Genomic DNA, 20,582 nt, shown 5'->3' on the forward strand with positions numbered 1-20,582 from the left:
AAACGGCAGCAAAGATATGGAGAAAAAGGAAACCTTGTGCTCTGTTGCTGGGAATGTAAATTGGTGCAGCCACTATGGAAAACAGTATGTAGGTTCCTCAAAAAATTAAAACTAGAACTACACTATGATCCAACAATTCCATTTCTATATATATCCAAATGAAATGAAAACAGGATCTCAAAAGATATCAGCACTCCCATGTTCACCCAGCATTATTCATAAAAGCCAGGATATGGAAGCAACCTAAGTGTCCATTAATGAAAGAAAAAAATGTAATACACACACACACACACACGATGGAATATTATTCAGCCACAAAAAGAAGGAAATCCTACCATTTGCTACAACATGGATGAAACTTGAGGGCATTATGTTAAGTGATATAAGCCAAACAGAAAAAGAGAAATATTGTATGGTATTCCTTACATGAGGAATCTTTAGGAAAAAAGAGAGAGAGAGTTAAACTCATAGAAACAGACAGTAGAAAAGTGGTTGCCAAAGGCTGGGAGTTGGTGGAGGGAATGGGGAGAGGTTGATAAAAGGGTAGACTTTCAGGTATATGATGAATAAGGTCTGAGAATCTAATGAGATTTGTGAGAATCTAGCATGATGACTGGAGAAGGCAATGGCACCCCACTCCAGTACTCTTGCCTGGCAAATCCCATGGACGGAGAAGCCTGGTAGGCTGCAGTCCATGGGGTTGCTAGGAGTTGGACATGACTGAGCGACTTCACTTTCACTTCACTTTCATGCACTGGAGAAGGAAATGGCAACCCACTCCAGTGTTCTTGCCTGGAGAATCCCAGGGACAGAGGAGCCTGGTAGGCTGCAGTCCATGGGGTTGCTAGGAGTCGGACATGACTGAGCGACTTCGCTTTCACTTTTCACTTTCATGCACTGGAGAAGGAAATGGCAACCCACTCCAGTGTTCTTGCCTGGAGAATCCCAGGGACCGGGGAGCCTGGTGGGCTGCTGTCTATGGGGTTGCACAGAGTCGGACACGACTGAAGCAACTTAGCAGCAGCAGCATGATGACTAGAGTTGATAACACTGTATTGTATAATTGAAATTGGTTAAGAGAGTAAAACTTAAAATGTTCTCACCACACACAAAAAAAGGATAACAAGTGCCTCAGAGCCTAGTCAGGGTATCTCTGTCTCTGTCAGGGGTGAACAGTTTGAGAACATTATTTGTACTCCTGTCCATACTCCCTGTTCACTGTTTTCCTTTATCTTTTTTCCTTTGATCACCTCTTAACCCATTACATTTTGGCCTCCACTTCTTCCTTCTTAACCCATTGTAATTTGCCATCCACCCCCACAACTCCATGTTCTCTGCAAGGCTACCAATGATCTTATTGCTAAATCTAGTGGTTGGTTTCCAGGCTTTGTTTTGTGTAATATTTGGCATGTTAACCATTCCTTTTATTTTGGAAGATGATTTGCCCTTGATTTCTCTGACACTACACTCTCCTGGTTCTACTCTTTACTCTGTGTCAGTGAATTCCTCCATCATCCAGCCAGCCACTTAAGTCATAAATCCAGGCTTCTTCCCTGACTCACTCTGTTAACTACCACATGAAATCCATTCAGTAAGCATGCTGATTTTTACCTCGTAAATATTCTCTTGTTCAGAATTCTATCAGGGGTTCATGGATCCTGGAATGTTTCAGAGAATCCATGAATGCTTATGCTGAATTGAAGGCAAAATTTGGTATGATTGTGTGTATTAGCATTTCTCTGGGGAGAATGTATAAGCCATAGCTTTCATTATATGCTCAGACAGGTCTGTGACTCAAAATAAAGTATAACACCATTGATATAACTCCATCCATTTATTGATATTTTCATCCCCTCCTCCCTGCTACCCCGATCCCACCCACTCTGACCAGATGTAGTTACTACAAAGACCCATTTCTCCATATAACAGTCTCTCTGCAAGACAGCAAAGAGATCAAACCAGTAAATCCTAAAGGAAATCAACCCTAATTATTCATTAGAAGGACTGATGCTGAAGCTGAAGCTCCAATACTTTGACCACCTGATGCGAAGAGCCAACTCATTGGAAAAGACCCTGATGCTGGAAAAGATTGAAAGCAAAAGGAGAAGGGGGCAGCAGAGGATGAGATGGTTAGATAGCATTACCAACTCAGTGGACATGAGTTTGAGAAAACTCGGGGAGATAGTGAAGGACAGGCAAGCCTGGTCCTTTGCTGCAGTCCATGGGGTCGAAAAGAGTCAGACACAACTGAGCGACTAAACAACTTTCTCTTAGGGCCACAAATAAGGAAGGGCTATTGCTGAGGACATGGACTGAGGCTAGTAGGGCTAGATGTATTCTGCCTCAGGAGGCTACTGTGTGCCACCATGGCCTGCTCCTCTCCCCTCTTTGTGCCAACAGATCATTTAGTCTTTCATTTTCCTTCCTCTCCCATCTCTCCTTCTTCAATTTTCCTCTTTCTCCTTCTCTTCCTCTTTTTCTTCCTTAGCTTCTCCCTCATGCTTTATTAACACATTAATTATAGGGTAATCAGACTTTGACCATGGAGCTTGAAGCCTCTTAAAATCAAGACTAGAGGCAGCATTCACCTTGCTCATTGGCTCTTACTTGCAGAGTCCCCAGGACACCCTCCACAGAAGAGAAAAGGGGAGGGAATGGGCCTGAGCTTGGAGGTATGGAGTCAATAACTAGGGAAATCCCAGCCCCAAGTATAACTGTAATGAGTTAGAAGAAATATGTGAGTCAGGTCAAGAAATCATAGATCTTACAACTTTTTATCAAAACAAAGTTTGGAAGAAATTTAAAAAGGTATCTAACCCAATCTTCCTCCCTTCTCATCCTTCTTGATTCTTTCTGTTCTTCACCCCATACATCCATCAACAAGATTTTTAGCTCTACCTTAAAATTTATTCCATTCCACTATTTTATGTACTATAGCTTCAGGTACTGTAGCTATCTTGAAATTGGGTAGTATCCTCCAACTTTCTTCTTCAATGTTGTTTTGGTGGACTAGATCTTTTCTTTTCCATATGAATTTTTGAATCACTTTGTCTATATCTACAAAATAGTTCAGCAGGGTTTTGACTGAATCTATGTTGAATCTATAGATCAATTTGGGATATTTTAACAATATTGAGACTTCCTATTCATGGGCTTCCCAGGTGGCTCAGTGATAAAGCATCCGCCTGCTATGCAGCAGATGTGGATTTGATCCCTAGGTCAGGAAGATCCTCTGGAAAAGGAAATAGCAACCCACTTCAATATTCTTGCCTGGAGAATCCCATGGACAGAGAAGCCTAGTGGTCTACAGTCTATGGGGTTGCAAAAGAGTCAGACATGATTTAGAGCCTAAACAACAACAATTCATGAACATGGACTATCTCTCCATTTATTTAGATATTCTTTGATTTCTTTCATTAATGTTTTGTAATTTTCCACATTCAGATACTGTACATATTTTTTTATATTTATACTTAATTCATTGTTTTGCAGCTATTGTAAATAGTACCGTTTTCTTAAAATTTCAAATTCTAATTTTTACTACTGGCATATAGGAAAGCAACTGATGTTTGTGTATCAACCTTGTATTCTGTAGCCTTGCTATATATACCAGAAAAGGTTTTTTTTTTGTAGATTGTTCGGGATTTTCCACAGTCCTCCAAATTTTCATAAATTGTATTTTTTTTATTTTATTTTTAAACTTTACAATATTGTATTAGTTTTGCCAAATATTGAAATGAATCTGCTACAGCATAAATTGTATTTTTCATTTAACTCAAAATATTTAAAATTTTCTCTTGAGACTTCTTCTTTGCCACGTATGTTATTTAGAAGTATATTGTTTAATTTATAAACATTTGGGGATTTCCTGGAAATTTTCTGTTGCTGGTTTCTAGTTTAATTCCATTGTAGTCTGAGAACATATTTTGTATGATTTCTGTTCTTTTAAATTTGTTAAGATGTGTTTTATGGCCCAGAATATGGTCTACCTTGATAAGCATTTGTTGCAAACTGAGAAAATGTATACTCTGCTGTTGTCAGAAGGAGTACTCTGTAAGTGCCAATGAGATCAAGTTGATTGATACTGCTGTAAATTAATTTAAAAAAAGAATGGTTCACAGATTTAAAAAAAAAAGAAACAAACCTGAATTTTACATTTTAAAAAAATCCAGAAAACTTAGTTAAAAATAAAATTATTAAAAAATTTTTTAAATAGATAAAAATAGATCCGAAATCTTTACACTTATCTTTCTTCATCATCACTCTCCTAGTCTAAGCTATTTTGGTCTCCTGCTTAGACCTTCTGACTGGTCTCATCACTAGCCTCCTAACTGGTCTACCTGTTTTCAGTTTTCCTCCCACTATAATCCATTTCCCACATATCAGACAGAATGATCATAGACATGTCAATCCCAGCTCAAAACCCTCTAGTGGCTTGTCATTGTACCTGGAATAAACACCTTTTTATGGCTGGCATGGTCCTACACAGGCTTGCTTCAGAATTTCTCTCCTACTTCATTTAGTACCAATCAGACTTCTTCTGACTGGTAATCCCTTAAATACCCCAAGATCATTCCCACTCTACGGCTTTCACCCTTGTGTTTCACCTTGCTTGGGAAGCCATGTCTCTGGATCTTCCTGAAATGATCACTTTCTTGTCATTCAATCTCACCTCAACTCTCCCTCCTAGGAGAGACTTTGCCTGACTAATCTTTAAGTGACAATGTGGTCAAGTTGATTGATAGTGCTGTTCAGGTAAAAATATATCCCAAATCTGTCCAGAGACCTTCACTGACTATTTAATCTTGTTCCCCACACCTACCCAGTCACATTACCTTTGTACAATATTTTCAAAACACTTTTACTTTCTGAAATGATCCTGTTCCTATATTTGTTGGTTGTTTATATCTGTCATCCTTTCTCTAAAATGTGACCACCGGGAGAGCAGGGACCCTCTTCATCACTGAATTGTCAGCACCTAGAGCAGAGTAGGCACCTAAATATTTATTGAATGGCTGCACTTCTGTTTGAACATTCCCAGTCCCTTGGAGCTTACTGCTTGATCCATAAGGCAGCCAGTGCCTCTTTGGATGATTTTTTGTGTTAGAAATTTCATCTTTCACTTGAGCTTAGCACTGCATTCTTGACCATATAAACAGATTAGAAGAGAAAAAATAACTTACAATCATTATGAAAGATGCTGAGACTTTGATAAAACTTAACACCTGTTAGTGACAAAAAAAATGTTCTAAGCATGTTAGGAATAAGAGGGAACTTCCTTAAACTGATGAAAAGCATCCTCCAAAATCCCACAGGGAATGTATATAATGGTTGAACACTGAAAATTTTCCCTTTAAGATAAGTAACAAGACAGGGATGCCCATTATCACTCCTTTTGTTCAGCGTTGAATTGGAGATCCTGCACCATAAGGGAAGGAAGTGAAATAACAGGAATAGGGATTTGGAAAGAAGAAACAAAACTGTCATTTAAATCTATTTTCTATCTTTCACCCACTGGTTCTCCTTCAGTTTTCTGGAGGCCCACAGACCAAAGCTGTCCCTTCTCCATGACAGTCCAGGTCTTCTCTCATCTCTGGGCCTCAGTCATCTTAACTAGAAAATGAAGAGTTGGACGAGGTAATCCAGAAAGTTCCTTGTGGTTCCATCTTTCCATAATTTTTTGAGCTCAAATAATCTCTCCTGCAGGCTAAACATCTCTGTTTTCCTCGGTAGTTCCTAATAGTGATGACCAGAGCCCTCCTTTCCTAGAAACACATTCCATTTTTTAAAAAAAAATATGTGGTTTCCAGAACTGGGGCAGAAGGTGAAGAAAGAATAGGGCATGAAAAGATTGGAGTAGAGGGAGTTAGACCGAAAACAGAGTTTAGACATGAAATGGTAGAGAGAGGCAGCAGAGGTTTCAAGGGGCAGGGGTATCTGAGGGAGAGGTTGCCTGGTAGGGGAGAACTCCTTGACTTTGTCCCTGGGGTGAGAAGAGGGTCTCCTGCATGGTTTGGGGGAATAGTGATGGGAATTGAGTTTGTAGCTGTCTCTAAGCATTTGGTGGCTCTGTCAGTCCTTCCTTCCAGCTTTCCTACCCTGGGCTCCAGGACCTTCCCTCCCCATAGCTGAGTTGGAGGGAGGGGGATTGAAAGCCATCGCAGGGTGGGAAGGGAGACTGCACAGAGCTAGGCCCCTGTCCAGGAGGCAGGAGCAGCCGCCACAGTAGGAGGGAGCAGCAAGCCAACAGCTGAGTGAAACAAGGCCTGGGTTATTTTTTTTTTCCAGTTTGTTGGCATGTGGGTGGATTTTTCTCCTTTTTTCTTCTCTCCTGCTCTCTGCCGTTTCCACAGAGATGTGGGAGTTTGCAAATTTGTCTCAGTGGAGGGGAGAGGCAAGAGCTGATTTGGGGGGTCCTTGTCAGGAACCAGGGAAGCAGAGAAGGACACTGCAATTCTGGTAGCAAGAAAACTAGAACCCATTCCCTGATGGTATCACTGGGGCAAGGAAGGCTTCACTCACTTTCCTTTCCCCCAATGCTGCAGAGGGATGTATTCTCACCTCTGTTCAACTCTTTGCTCTCAAATCCATCCCACCTGGTGATTGCAAAAGGCTTTCTCTGATTCTTTCCTTGCTCTGCAATGCCAAATGCCCTTTCCTTGGGTCCCTGAAGAAACTATGGGCACCCTGAGACTATTCCACCCAGAGGTTGCTTTCCTCTCCAGTATGGCCTGGGGTTGGGGGTGAGGGGCTAAGGAACTTTCCTTTTTTTCTAGCTATACATGTAAAGGATTAAAAAAAAAAAAAAGTACTTATAGCACATGCTAAGTGCCAAATGAATATTTCAGGCTTTCAGAGGGGGAAGCTTTCTGAAAGAATTAAGGGGTGAGTAATTTACAGAAGTCTTCCTGGAGGATGTAGAGCAGAGACAAACTGACAAAGTAGGTAAGGGCATGCCAGGCAGAGGCACACAGCACGAAGCTGTGGGTCTGGACACCTAGATGCTGATCCTCGTTCTGCCATTTTGTAATATGATGTTGAAAAAGGAAGTTACTTCCCTTCTCTTGGGCCATCTTTTCTCATTGGGAAAACAGGCTGAATCTCTAAAAGCTCTGCAGATTTGTGGAGCTGAATCCTGATTCCTGGCCGTGGGGCTTATGAGCCATCTAATGAGATCATGCGTATCCAGAGTGTGTTGAACACCATCAAGGGGACCAACTGTACCATTTTGCCTGGGACTGAGAGGTTCCCTGGGAAGCAGAATTTCAGCGCTCAAACAAACTATCTTGAGCAAACTGGGATAGTTGGTCACCCTAGCAAGGCACACATCCCCTACTTGTTATTATCACTATCGTTATCATTATTATTACCACTAGAGGGCAAAACTCTCTTATGCCTCGGAGTAAGTATAAACCTCCACCGGCCCAAAACGTAGGGAAGTGTCTGTCATTCCAGGACCGACCAATCCTCTCAGTCCTTCTCCAGAAGAGAACCCTGAGGAACAGAAAAATCTGTGGACCTTGAATTCCTGGAGCTTCCTTTTGGCCTTGCCAGCCCTACGCCGTCTGATTTTGCCAACTGTGCCCAAACCCTGATCGGCACTCACTTGCCTATTCTGCCCCACTATGGCAGAACCGCCCTTTTCTTAGAGGACTGGGGACGTACAGAGATGCTGACACATAGCTTTGGTTTGTCTGAATGCAACAGGCAGTTTCACACGGATTTCCTGCTCTTGTGCTTTGACTTTCTGGCAGTATATACATTCTACAGGGGCCTCCCAGGTGGCACTAGTGGTAAAGAACCTGCCAGCCAATGCAGGAGAGGTAAAGAGACCTGGGTTTGATCCCACCCCTGAGTCGGGAAGATCCCCTAGAGGAGGGTATGGCAACCCACTCCAGTATTCTTGTCTGGAGAATCCCCATGGACAGAGGAGCCTGGTGGGCTACAGTCCATAGGGTCACAGAGAGTCAGACATGACTGAAGCTACTGAGTGAGAGATACATTCTACAAGGCAGCTCCATTGATACAGGAGCTGGCTTTCTCTTTCCCAAAGAATTGATTTCCGTATTACCTTATTTCTGTCATCATATCGAATTGTAGTTATAATTTATCTATCTATATATACCATTAGATGGTTGATTCATGCATTCAACAAATAGATTGCTTATTGTTTACCTACCACGTCCCAGGCTTTTTGCCAGATTTGTGGTACAGTGGGTGTGGGGGGGGGTGGCGCAAAACAGACAGAATATCTGCCCTTGTAGAGCTAACAGTCTAGAGAGGGAGGTGGGAGGGAAGCAAACAAAGAATCACACAAATCAATATGTAATTACACACTTGCTAAGTTCAAGGAAGGAGAAGGACTCACCGAAAGCATGTACCAGAGGGTTCTGCCTCATCTGGGAGTGAGAGAAGGAGCTGCTGATGAACTGACATTTGAACTGAGATCTGAAGAATGAATAGGCAGTAAGTAGGCAAAGGCAACAGAAAACAGCTTTCTATGGCAAAGAAACAGCAGGTGTGCAGGGCCTGAGAGGGGAAGAGCCCAGCTCCCAGGAGGAGCTGTTTGCTTCTTGAAGGCACAGCCTGCTTCTTGTTCATTTTTGCTATAGCTCCAAGCCTGGCATACAGAGATGCCAAATAAAATGTCCGGGGAATTGAACTGAATGAAATTTGGTCTTGGAAATTATCATAGGTTGGAGGTCAAAAGACCTAACTTCTGATTCCAGCCCTCCTGGGCAATTCGATTTTCCAACTGCTTACCGTGCACACGTCATGTGCAAGGACCTGGGGTCAGACTGGGCTTGGGGAAAGGTAAACAGAACAAGTCTCTGGCCTTCAGCAGCATAGGGTCTGGTGAAGTGGCCGACAGATACACAGGCTCCTTCCACTCTCTGAGCCTCGTTCTCTTTGGTTCTAAAATGAAAGATTGGGGTTACAAAATCCCTCAGGCCCCTTCTAGCTTTAAGAGTCTTGACCCGCTCTTCCTTGAATACCGGCCAGTTAGGTGGCAGTGGGAACAGTGGAGTGGTTGCTTCCATTTCTCCTGCCTTCTAGGCTTCACAAAGAATAGGACTGGGGAAGTGCAGACTTGAGCTCTAGTTTTGGACCGTTTTCCCTTTTACAAGGGTCTCAGGAGCAGTTAGGGTTCACTGCTTTTGGGGAAAATGTTTCAGAATTCCATGAACCTTTCTTTCTTTCCCGTCTCCTCTCCCCACCTGCCCCTCCCCAGTCTTCTTGTCTACATCTAGAACTGTGTTTGCATATATTAGGGCTTACAAAGAACCTTTAACAACATCGTATCCAAGACTTCCATCCAATGTTTACATTTCCTATGCAATAGACCCTTCAAGTGAAGCCGTCTGGCCACTATTTGAAGACTTTTTAACATTGATGGTTAACTCACTCTTTCCGCTAGGCTTCGCCTATGAGACGGCACTTCCCTCTGGGAATCTGTCTCCCTGTAATTTTCACCCATTGCTTCTGGCTGTGTCCTTTGGGGCTAAGCAGAATAATTCCACTACATTGCCCCCTGACAGCCTATTGGGTATTCAAAGCCAGGAATCACATCTTCATAATCCTGCTCTCCTTCATTGGTTCAAATCTCCTTAGAATCTGTAAACACAGATTAGTTTATGTAAGATTTATATTCCGCCTACTTTAAAGAGGATATTAGGCGACTCATCAGTTACAACATGAAAGAAAGACAATTAGGGATAAAAATGGGGAAGAAAACAGACCAAAGACCATGTAAAGGAAGCCTGAATAGATGTTGCCAGGTACCTAAAATGAACTGGATTATAATTGGACTCTGAATTTGGCTCGAAGTTTTATGGAAGCTAGGACAAAATTGGAAACACATTGGGTTATGTGGTTTTATGTTCTGACAGAATCATGCTTACAAATCATCTTCAGAGAGAAAATTTTTCCTAAAACAAAACCCAGACTAGTCTATTAGGATTGCTTTCTGTGAGACTGTTCAAGACTGACAGGTACTTCACATACATCTTGGACCCTTCCCCCACTAGTGGGAAAGGGGCCGGAAGGATAATTAATTAATTAGCAAAATGCTGTCTCAGTTTTAAGCACTGCTATCTCTTTAGGGATCTCCACAGGGACGAGTCTTCCTTTTCTGTTCCTTTTTCTTTCTTCTCTGTGCCTCACAGATCATCACTTTCCCACTGTCCTGCTCTTTACAGTCTTCAGTCTCAAGACTCTTTAGAATAGCAGACCTCAGGAAATAGCCCAAGCAATAAGTTATAACCTAGTGATCACACAGCAATTATATGCAAATCATTTCTCTCTGGTCCTCAGTGTTCTCATCTGAAAAATGAGTTAATCTCTAAGCTTCAGCTTGAACATTCTGGACTATAAAACTGAGGGAAAAGACTGATGATTTAAAAAAAAAATTTTTTTTTTTCCATCTCGTGTCTGGCAGCTAACAGTGTAGAAGATCTGCTTGTGGTAGAGCTATGAGAACCCAATAGGAAAAACCAATTTGAACAGATGCCACCTTCGAATCTGAGGAAAATATTTCATGGCTCTCATCATGATGATGAGTTCTTGTTGACTGGGTACTGGCAGTGGTGAGATGTGGTTTTCAGGGTTCTTTCCTGCTTTAGCTCTGCATTCCTTGGCAAAGCTGGCGCTGGGGTAAGGAGAACTAGAGCAATCACACCAGGGATCGAGGCTTCTGGGAAATGACTCCGGAGGCAGCAGGCAGGAAAAGAAGGTAGTGCCACAGTCTCTGCTGAACGACAACAATGAGCCAATTAAAAAAAACATTTTTGGGCTTTCCTGGTGGTCCAGTGGTTAAGAATCTGCCTTGCAATGCAGGAAACACGGGTTAAATCCCTGGTCCCAGAAGATCCCGTATGCCACAGAGCAACTAAGCCCGTGTGCCACAGCTACTGAGTCTGCGCTCTGGAGCCCTGGAACTACAAGTTCTGAGGCCCATGCACACTAAAGCCTGTGCTCCACAACGAGAGAAGCCGCCACAATGAGAAGCCTGCACACTGCAACTAGAGAAAGCCTGTACACAGTAAGAAAGAGCCAAAAACAAATAAATTAGTTTAAAAAAAACCCTTTGTAGTGTGTAATATTTGGTACACATAACATCCATGTGGAACCCCTTCCCTCCTAGCCTGTTACTCTCCTGCTCAAAAAACTTTCCATGACTTTTCATTGCCTATAACAGATTCCAAATGCTCTTGTTTGGCTTTGGAATCTTCTCCAAGTGGAATCAAGCCATGTCTTCTTATCTCCTCCTGTCTCTTACAACACATGTGCACGCACACACACTTGTGCTTCTATTTCTCTCTTCAATCAAATTCTGCATGGTTCCCTAAACACAGTTTTCCTGACTCTGTTCCTTTCCTTCCATGGCACGGGACTCCAACAGGGGTTTCTCAGCTCTACCACTTCCACCTGTTGAAATCCTCAGCCCAGCTCAAATACATAAAGACCTCCCAACATCCTAGTCCTGGTGACTCCACTCTTGTGCTTTGCACATTCCATTTTGTTACTCCTTTTTGGAACATAGCATTGATCGTAGTTCTCTGACTAGACTGGGAGCACCCTTAGGGTGCAGGCTATGTTTAATTCACCCAGAGCTCGACATCATCCTTCCTTGCTTTGCCTTTCTCCAGAGCACCATCTGGGGTCATTTCCTAGGGCTGCCGTAACAGTACCACAAACCGGGTGGCTTGAAACAGCCGACATTTATTCTCTCTCAGTTCTGGGGGCTAGAAGTCTGAAATGGGACTTCTTCATAGAGAGCAGGGCCATGCTTTCTATGAAGGCTGGAGGAAAGTATTCTTCCATGCCTCTTCTAGCTTCTGGTGGTTGCCAACAATCCTTTGTGTTCCCTACCATGGAGACTCCAAGCTCTGCCTTCATCTTCACATGGTATTCTCTGTGTGTGTATCAATGTCCAAATTTCCCTCTTCTTTTAAGGACACCGGTCATTAGATGGAGTGAAAGTGAAAGTCGCTCAGTCGTGTCCAACTCTTTGCAACCCCATGGGCTGTATTCCATGGAATTCTCCAGGCCAGAATACTAGAGTGGGTGGCCTTTCCCTTCTCCAGGGGATCTTCTAACCCATTAGATGAAGACCCATGCCAATAGAATATGACTTTACCTTAAGTACATCTGCAAAGATCCGAATTTCCAAAAAAGATCACATTCACAGGGTGGACATCAAGTTTGGGGGGATACTATTCAACTCAGTACACCATCTGACATGTTCTGTGTATTTTAGTTCTTTATTGTCTATCTCCCCCAGTACAATGTCAGCTCATGAGGTTAGGAACTGTTGTCTGTTTGGTTCATTGCTATATCCTCAGTGTCTAGAATACTGCTTGACACACAGTAGATGATAAATATTTTGTGACTGAAACTTTGTACCCATCTGCGTGCTGCCTCACAATTTGAATGAGAGAAGCAGGGACAGGAAAGGGAACACAGGTTTGCCTGGAACATAATAAATACTCTGTAAATATTTGCTGGAAATAGAAGTATTTGATAGCTATATTAATTTAACTCTTACGGAGCACCTATTTTGTACAAGGTATTAAGGAAAGATACAGAGATGTGAAAAAGAAACATCTGAGCTTCCTGGCTGTGTTTCTGTGTGACCCTGGGCGAGTCATTCAACCTCTGGGTTTCGCTTTCCCCATCCATGACATGGAGGTAATAACATCATCCACCTCACAGGACTGTCATGCAAGTTGAGTTCGTGCATGTAGAGTACTTAGCACAGGGCCTGCCACGTGGTAAGCACCATAGATGTGTTTTTGTTTTTTTTTAACTGTAGCTGCTGTTATATGCTAGACTTTGTGCAAAGTGTTTTTAAAAAGCAGTTTTATCAAGATACAGTTCATATACCATAAGATTCCCCCTTTTAAAATGTACAGGTCAGTGGTTTTGAATTAACAGGGTTGTGCAACCATCACCACCATCTAATTTTAGAAAATTTTCATTCTCCCTCCCCAAAACCCCATAGCAGTCACTCCTCTTCCCCCAACCCATGCCCTAGCCCCTAACAACCCTTACTCTACTTTCTGTCTCTATGGATTTGCCTATTCTGGAATTTTATCTAAATGGAATCATGCAATATGAGGACTTTTGTGTCTCTTTTAGCATAATTTAGCATAATGTTTTCAAGGTTCATCCATGTTTTAGCATGTATTAGTACTTCATCCCTTCTTTAAAAATTGAGGTATAGTTGATTTACAATATTATATGTTTCAGGTGTACAATACAGTGATTCACAATTTTTAAAGGTTATACTCAATTTATAGTTATTGTAAAAATTGGCTATATTCCCTGTGTTGTACAATATATCCTTATAGCTTAATTATTTTTAAAAAACTTTTAATTTTGTATTGGAGTATAGCCAATCAACAATGTTATGATAGTTTCGGGTGGTTGGCAAAGCGACTCAGCCATGGGGGAGAATTGTTCTCCCCAAATTCCCCTCCCATTCAGACTGCCACATAACATTCAGAAGAGTTCCCTGTGCTATACAGTAGGTCCTTGTTGGTTATCCATTTTAACTATGGGCTTACTTATTTTATAGACAATAGTTCTCCCTACCCCTCTATTGCCTCTCTCCCCTTCCCTCTCCCCACCGGTAACCACTAATTTGTTTTCTATAATTGTAAGTCTGTTTCTGTTTGGTCATACTCATTAGTTTATTTTATTTTTTACATTCCACATATAAATGATATCATACAGTATTTGTCTTTCACTGTCTGACATTTCATTTAGCATAATACCATCCAAGTCCATCCATATTGTTTCAAATGGCAAAATTTCATTCTTTTTACGGATGCACAGTATTCCATCTTGTACATATACCACATCTTCTTTATCCATTCCTCTGTTAATATTGGCATGCATATATCTTTTTGAAGTAATGTTTTCATTTTCTTTGGATATATACCTAGGAGTATAATTGGTGGCTCATATGGCAGTTCTATTTTTATTTTTTTGTGAGGAAACTCCATACTGCTTTCCACAATGGCTGAACCAATTTACATTCCTACCAACAGTGTACTAGGGTTCCCTTTTCTTCACATCCTCATCAACATTTGTTATTTGTGGTCTTTTGATGATAGACATTCTGGCAGATGTGAGGTGATATCTCACTGTGGTTTTGATTTGCATTTCTCTGATGATTAGTAATGTTGAGCATCTTTTCATGGACCTGTTGACCAACTGTACATCTTCTTTGGGAAAAAGTCTATTCAGGCCTTCTGCCCATTTTAAAAATCAGGTTGTTCTTTTTATATATAGAGAGAGAGTTGGATGAGTTGTTTATATATTTTGGAACTCCAATCATTTTTATGGCTGAATAATATTCCTCCATGTGGATATACCACATTTTGTTTACCCATTCATCAACAGATGAACATTTAATTGTTTTCATTTTGGGGATATTATGAATAATGCTGCTATGAACATTCATGTATAAGTTTTCAGGTAAACATATTTTCATTTCCCTTGGGTATATTCCTAGGAGTGGATTCCTGGGTCATATGGTAATCCTATATTTAACAATTTGAGAAACTTTCAAATGGTTTTCCAAAGCAACAACACCATTTTACATTTCCAGCAGTAACGACTGAGAGTTCCAATCGTTCTACATATGCTCAACCAAAACTACTCCCTGTCTGTCCTTTTTATTTTAGTTATCATAGTGGATGTGAAGTGGTATCTGTATATGTGTGTTTTAAGAAACTGATGTTTATTTTTCAACAGCTTTATTTCTGTTTTCTGTTCAAGAGTCTGTGGAGAATAGCTTAATACTACCCAATGGTCATTCTTACCCATTCACTGGCTTGAGCATTGGGATTAGTCTTCAGTGGTGGGTTGAATGCTCCGATCTTTGGCAGAGAACTGCTCAATAGGCGCAGAGAGCACCAACATGCTTTCAGACCAGCCTGTGATCTCAGGTTGAGTAGCAGTAAACTCAGGAACTAGAGCAGTCCATTCGGTCTGAAATTCCTTCTTGGTCACAGCCTTTCCATCAGTGACCTATTTATTCTTTTCGATCTCTACAGGGTCTCTGTAGAAACAGAGATCAGGCATGATGTCCTGTGAGTGCTCATGGAAGATGGTGTCACGCATGCACCGTACTTCCCAGGACAGTATTCACATCAGACCCATGGAGTGGGCTCCCTTGTTGTTGCCTGGGGTAGCAGTGTCCACCTGGTGCAGAGGAGAATCTGTGCCGAGCAGAGGAGAATCTGTGCCACGCAGAGCAATGGCGGGCAAATTAACATAAGATGCCTCTGTGAGAGGCTGGTGGCCAGCTATGGGATCAATGACCACTGGAAGTTATGGCTCATGGAAGGCTGCCTGGATCTCATTAACAAAAGATTCCAGGAGTGAAGGAGCCAGCCATAGGAGTGGCTCCAGTGGCAGCAGCAAACTTCAGTCCAGTTTGGTGACCAGTATTCCTGGAGGATGTGACACTGACATCAGCTATGTTTTCAATGGCATGAGTCACCAGCAGAAACTTCTCTCAGGTTCTCTTCAGATTTATGATGTAGATGTTATCACTGCATTCTGTAGATGTACAGTTCCATTTGGAAGTCAAGGTTGGTGCCACCTAAGTGGGTTCCTGCTGCAAGGAATTTAAGGATATCCTCCTCCTTCATCTGTAGGGTATCAAGGGCTCTGGACATTGTGAAAGTTTCCTTTTACATTAGGAAGGAAAGCTCACAGTGGTTTTTATCTGCATTCCCCTGATGGCTAATAATGTTGAGTATCTTTTCATGTGCTTAATGGTCATTTGTATATCTTTGGAGAAGTCTCTATTCAAGTCCTTTGCCCATTAAAAAAAAATGGGTTGTCTTTTTGCTGTTGAACTGTAAGAGTTCTTTACATATTCATATGTATCATTTGCAAATATTTTCTTTCATTCTCTGCGTTGTCTTTTCTGTGCCAAATGATTTTGCATGCTTTTCCCAAGACCACCCCCTGTGAGGTAGGTGTTACTGAGAGGGAAAAAGAAGTTCAGAGAGATGAAATTTAAACCCAGTTCTGTATGATTGTAAAACTCAAGCTTTCTCTTCTATCCCAGCCTGCTCACAAAGATGAATAAAGACATGTTTCTGGCTTTAAGGAGCTTGGTCTGACAGAGGACATGCAACAAGAACAAAAACAAATGGGCTGTAAAGCAGAGTTCTACAAGTGCCACACACAAAAAAAAGTGTGGAGGAAGTGAGCGCTTCTGGCTGGGGAGATCAGGGCTGGCTTCAATGAGGTGGTGTTTGTCTTGCAGGATGGGTACAGTTTCATTGGATGGAGGTGATGGAGTAAATGGAGATGAGCCTTTCCAAAGGAGAGCAGAAAATGAGGGCTGAATGAATGAATGGAGCTTTGAGCCTAAGACTGGTTGTGATGGGGAGTCCCAGGGCTTGTTGAGGTGGGAGATCCTGGGGACTGCCCATGATATGGGCTAGAGAGAGGTCTCCAGAGGTAGGAAGTCCAGGGGTTGGATGGGATAGGAACACTGACACTTGGGATTGGCAGACCCAGGGAATAGGGAGTCTGAGGGATTCCTGGACCTGGGGGCTGCCTGGGATGGAGGTTCCTGGAAGGTCTTAGATGAGGATTTTGGGCCTGTGGACCCGAGGACATTGGAACGGACTGGGATGGAGGGCTTCTTTAGGCTGCATTAAGCGAGGACCCTGGGACCGGTGAAATGGAGAGATCTCCAGCAGCTTGTGATGGGGCTGGCCCGTGGGGCCCTTGGGGCTGGTCCAGCTTCGGGCGCCTGCGGCGGCTGCAGGTGGGACGCGCGGGGGCGGGCCGGGTGCGCGGGGTGGGGGCAGGGGCGGGGGGCGGGCCGGCGGCCGGGGCGGTCCCGCGCGGCCGCGCTGCGCAGTGACTCCGCAGCGGGCGGAGCGCCGCGGGCCGCGTCCTCCGGAGCCGTGGCGGCAGCGGCGGCGGCGGCGGTAGCCTCAGCTCCTGCTCCCCGTGCCGCCGGCCCCAGCGCTGTCTCCCGGGCCCCCCCGGGCCCCCGGGCCCTCGAGCCCGGTGCGCGCCCTCGCGTCCCGCCGGCCCCCTCCCCCGGCTGGGCCCGGGGGAGGGTGGCGCCGTGAGCGAGCTGGGATCGGGCTTTCCTGCCCCTTCCCCTGCCCCTGGGCCGCCAGGATGGAGGCGGGGTCGGGTCCCCCCGGCGGCCCGGGATCCGAGAGCCCCAACCGGGCGGTGGAGTACCTGCTGGAGCTGAACAACATCATCGAGAGCCAGCAGCAGCTGCTGGAGACCCAGCGGCGGCGCATCGAAGAGCTGGAGGGCCAGCTGGACCAGCTCACCCAGGAGAACCGCGATCTGAGGGAGGAGAGCCAGCTGCACCGCGGGGAGCTGCACCGGGACCCCCACGGCGCGCGGGATAGCCCGAGCCGCGAGAGCCAGTACCAGAACCTGCGCGAGACCCAGTTCCACCACCGCGAGCTGCGGGAGAGCCAGTTCCACCAGGCGGCCCGGGACGTGGGCTACCCGAACCGGGACGGCGCCTACCAGAACCGGGAGGCTGTGTATCGGGACAAGGAGCGGGACGCCTCCTACCCACTCCAGGACACTGCTGCTTACTCTGCCCGCGAGCGCGACGTGGCCCAGTGCCACCTGCACCACGAGAACCCAGCCCTGGGTCGCGAGCGTGGCGGGAGGGAGGCTGGGCCGGCGCACCCGGGCCGCGAGAAGGAATCCGGCTATTCGGCGGCGGTGGGCGTGGGGCCCCGGCCACCCCGGGAGCGGGGCCAGCTGAGCCGCGGCGCATCCAGGAGCTCCAGCCCCGGGGCCGGCGGCGGCCACAGCACCAGTACCAGCACCAGCCCCGCCACAACCCTCCAGAGAAAGTAAGGAACGCGTGTTTGTTTTCCCCGGTTCTTCCCTGCTAGTTCCCTCTTCAACTTGAACGGCTAGTAAAGTAAGAAGCCAGTGCCTGATTCCGTGTCCTCTCCTGTCCCAACCTGTCGGGAAAAGCCGGGCGCCCCCTCAGGCAGCCGATACCCCTTCTCTAGCTTCCCCAGAGTGGGTTGGCCCGATGAGTGCAGGCATCTCTTATTTCTCAAAACCGTGGCCAGTGAGAGCTTGGAGCAGTCGTCACCCCATCCACTTCTTCACCCCCTCCCTGTATCCTTGCCAGAGGATGGCTTTTCATTTCTTTATTTATTCTATTTGGATGTGCGGGTTGGGATATTTATTGTCTGTCACGATGTCAGCTCAGAGCCGCAGGGGAACGAAAGCCCTCCCCCCCCCACCCCCGGCCGCGACTCCCCCCACCATTCGGGTCTCCTCTGCACGTCCTGAGCGCAGGCCTGATCTTTTCTCCTCTGGCAGCCTCAGCTCCATCCTTTCCCAGAGAGGCAAGTGGGGACCAGAATGGCAGCTGGAGGCTGAGACGTCCCTCTGAGGGGGAACTGCAGCACATCCTGGCCGGGGGAGCAAAGATGGAGGCCCGGCCCTTGGCTAGTTCCTCAAAGACCACCCCCTCTCCACCCTCAAGAAAAACGCCGCCCAATTAAAGAGCATACCAGCAAGGGAAGTCTACAGATCTTCCCTGTTGTTGGATCAGTGCCAGTGTCTGTGCTGGGGTCCGTGTGTCTGCTTATTCCGGACACCTTGGCAACATCTCTTGGGTTGGTGGGGCATGGGCTGGGTCCACTTCTCCATGTAGATACCATGGTGAGCTGGTTGGGATAAATGTCAAGCTGAGGGAGCCAAGGGTGTGCAGGCTCACAGGGCTACCTTAAAGGCTCCCTGATTTCTCTTCTGCTGGACTGGAAAGAATACTGAACCGGGAGTTAGGAAACCCAGGTTCCCCTTCCAGCTCTGCTGCAGACTGGCTTTGTGACCTTGACTGAGTCCCTTCCTCTCTTAGGGCATCAATTCCCCCATATCTTTATAAAAGGCAGGATCTGCCTTGAATTCTCTTGAATGGCCCCCCCAGCTTAGATTTGATGGTTCTGTGACTAATCCAGCCACCACTACAGACCAAGTCTGAAGTCCTCTAGCAAATGGACAGCTTTCCTCCTCCTCTCACGGCTCAGCTGGTCCTACCATGTGCCACAACCAGCGGAGTGTCTCTTGGAGGCTGGGCTGGGGGTGGGGAAGCCTTCTGCCTCAGGAAATCTGCCGGGAGACAGCTCTCTGCAACTCCCCCGTGGTGAGGCAGCAGGCTGGGGTGCTGGGTTGAGATGGCTGGGCCCCAGGAGCAGCAGCTGCAGCTCAAGGACTCGGCTGGGCTTCACTGCAGTGCACCCTCAGCTGAGGTTTGGTGTGGGCTGCCCCAGAGGGAGATGGGCTCTTCTGCCTGGGGGAGGGATGGGGGGGCTGCTTGGAGCTCATTCCAGGAGGACTGACTGTGTACAGCTTGGGGCCCCACACTGGAGGGAGGGGCCAGGTCAACCAAGCAAGACCCTTTCAGGAGAGGACCATGGTAGGGTGAAGGCAAAGGGAGACTAGATGGGCACTGTGGTCCTTGAGCCTGGCTGCAGAAGACTTCCAGAGTGGTCAAGCCTGTGACAGAGGAAGCAGCCTCGTTATGTGTGCTCCAGGTAGCAGAACCGGGAGCAATGGGAAAATTGGGGATAAATCAGAAAGAACTTTCCAGCCTGGTCTGATGAGGCAGTGGACTGCCTCAAGGGGATAGGGAAGGGCTAAAGAAAACATAATTCCTGAACTGGTGGAAAGCCCTATGAAATGACCAAGGCTTTCCCCAATTCTAGGATTCAGTTCCCCTCCTATTCTCCACCCTGCAGATGTGGGTTTGGAAGCCTGTTTGCTCTTGAGCTCTGGGCTTCTGCCATCTGGGCAGGCTTGCCTCTCGGTCCTTCCCTCTGTGCAGCCTCCAGGCTTTTCGTTGGATTTCACATTTTGTGAAACACATTTGTGTTTGTTGCTTCACATTTCCTAATGGGTTAATAAGGGGATTTTAGATAGTACTTCAAATTTCTCCTAACCATATATATTTGCACATCCATTATTACCTCTTTTGGTCCTCGCAACACACCCTGTGCAGTGAGCACTAGCAACTCCATTTTAGAGATGGGGAAACTGAGGCTCCAAAAAATGAAGGGACCTTGCTCAAGGTTACACTGCCAGTTCTTAACAGAGCTAGGGCTATAACCCGAGTCCACCTGTCTCCAAGGCCTGTTATTTTTCCACTGGAGCTTTCTGGAGCCTCAGGACCTGACCAAGTCACAAACTGGAAGAGGCCAAGAGAGCCTGAGGTCTCTGGAGGATTCGAGCAGGGGGAGATGGCTCTGGAATGAGTGATGAGAGGGGGAGTTGATGGGGGAGGGCAGAAGGCCTTGTCTCCCTCCTTTCCACTCTCCCTCCCTCTCTCTCGGCCAGGTGTCAGGAGGGCCTGTTGATGCAGTAGCCATTGTTGTCGCCACAGCTGCTGCAAGCTACTCCCCTGCCAGGCCTCCTCTGGGTTTGTAAGGAGTGGGTGAGAGGCTGCTGCTGAAAGCCAGGGCAGGCAGGGTGGGAGTTGAGCAGCAGAGGCTGCAGCACTGGGGGAGGCTAGGTAGAGCTGGTACAAGCGGGGCGCTCCTGGTCCC

The 20,582-nt window shown here is 45.8% G+C and overlaps 1 protein-coding gene and 1 pseudogene across 3 annotated transcripts in view; one reads left to right on the forward strand and one right to left on the reverse strand.

The window, feature by feature from the left end:
* Positions 1 to 14,810: 14,810 nt before the first annotated feature.
* LOC147340330 (small ribosomal subunit protein uS2 pseudogene) lies at positions 14,811 to 15,692 on the reverse strand (annotated as a pseudogene).
* Positions 15,693 to 16,923: 1,231 nt separating this feature from the next.
* Positions 16,924 to 20,582, forward strand: part of IQSEC2 (IQ motif and Sec7 domain ArfGEF 2) — a 78,080-nt gene continuing 74,421 nt past the window's right edge. Inside the window, exon 1 of one of the 3 annotated variants that reach the window (XM_086388682.1) lies at positions 16,924 to 17,873. In XM_086388682.1, coding sequence (XP_086244808.1) covers positions 17,167 to 17,873 — 707 coding nt within the window. In that variant the 5' untranslated portion in view covers positions 16,924 to 17,166. The remainder of the gene's footprint in view (positions 17,874 to 20,582) is intronic. The other 2 variants (XM_086388683.1, XM_086388690.1) reach the window with 2 other exon arrangements.

The sequence above is a fragment of the Bos grunniens genome, chromosome X, assembly GCF_055505025.1.
Source record: "Bos grunniens cultivar Pamir isolate PY7600 chromosome X, Bosgru_T2T1.0, whole genome shotgun sequence".
Classification (NCBI taxonomy): domain Eukaryota; kingdom Metazoa; phylum Chordata; class Mammalia; order Artiodactyla; family Bovidae; genus Bos; species Bos grunniens.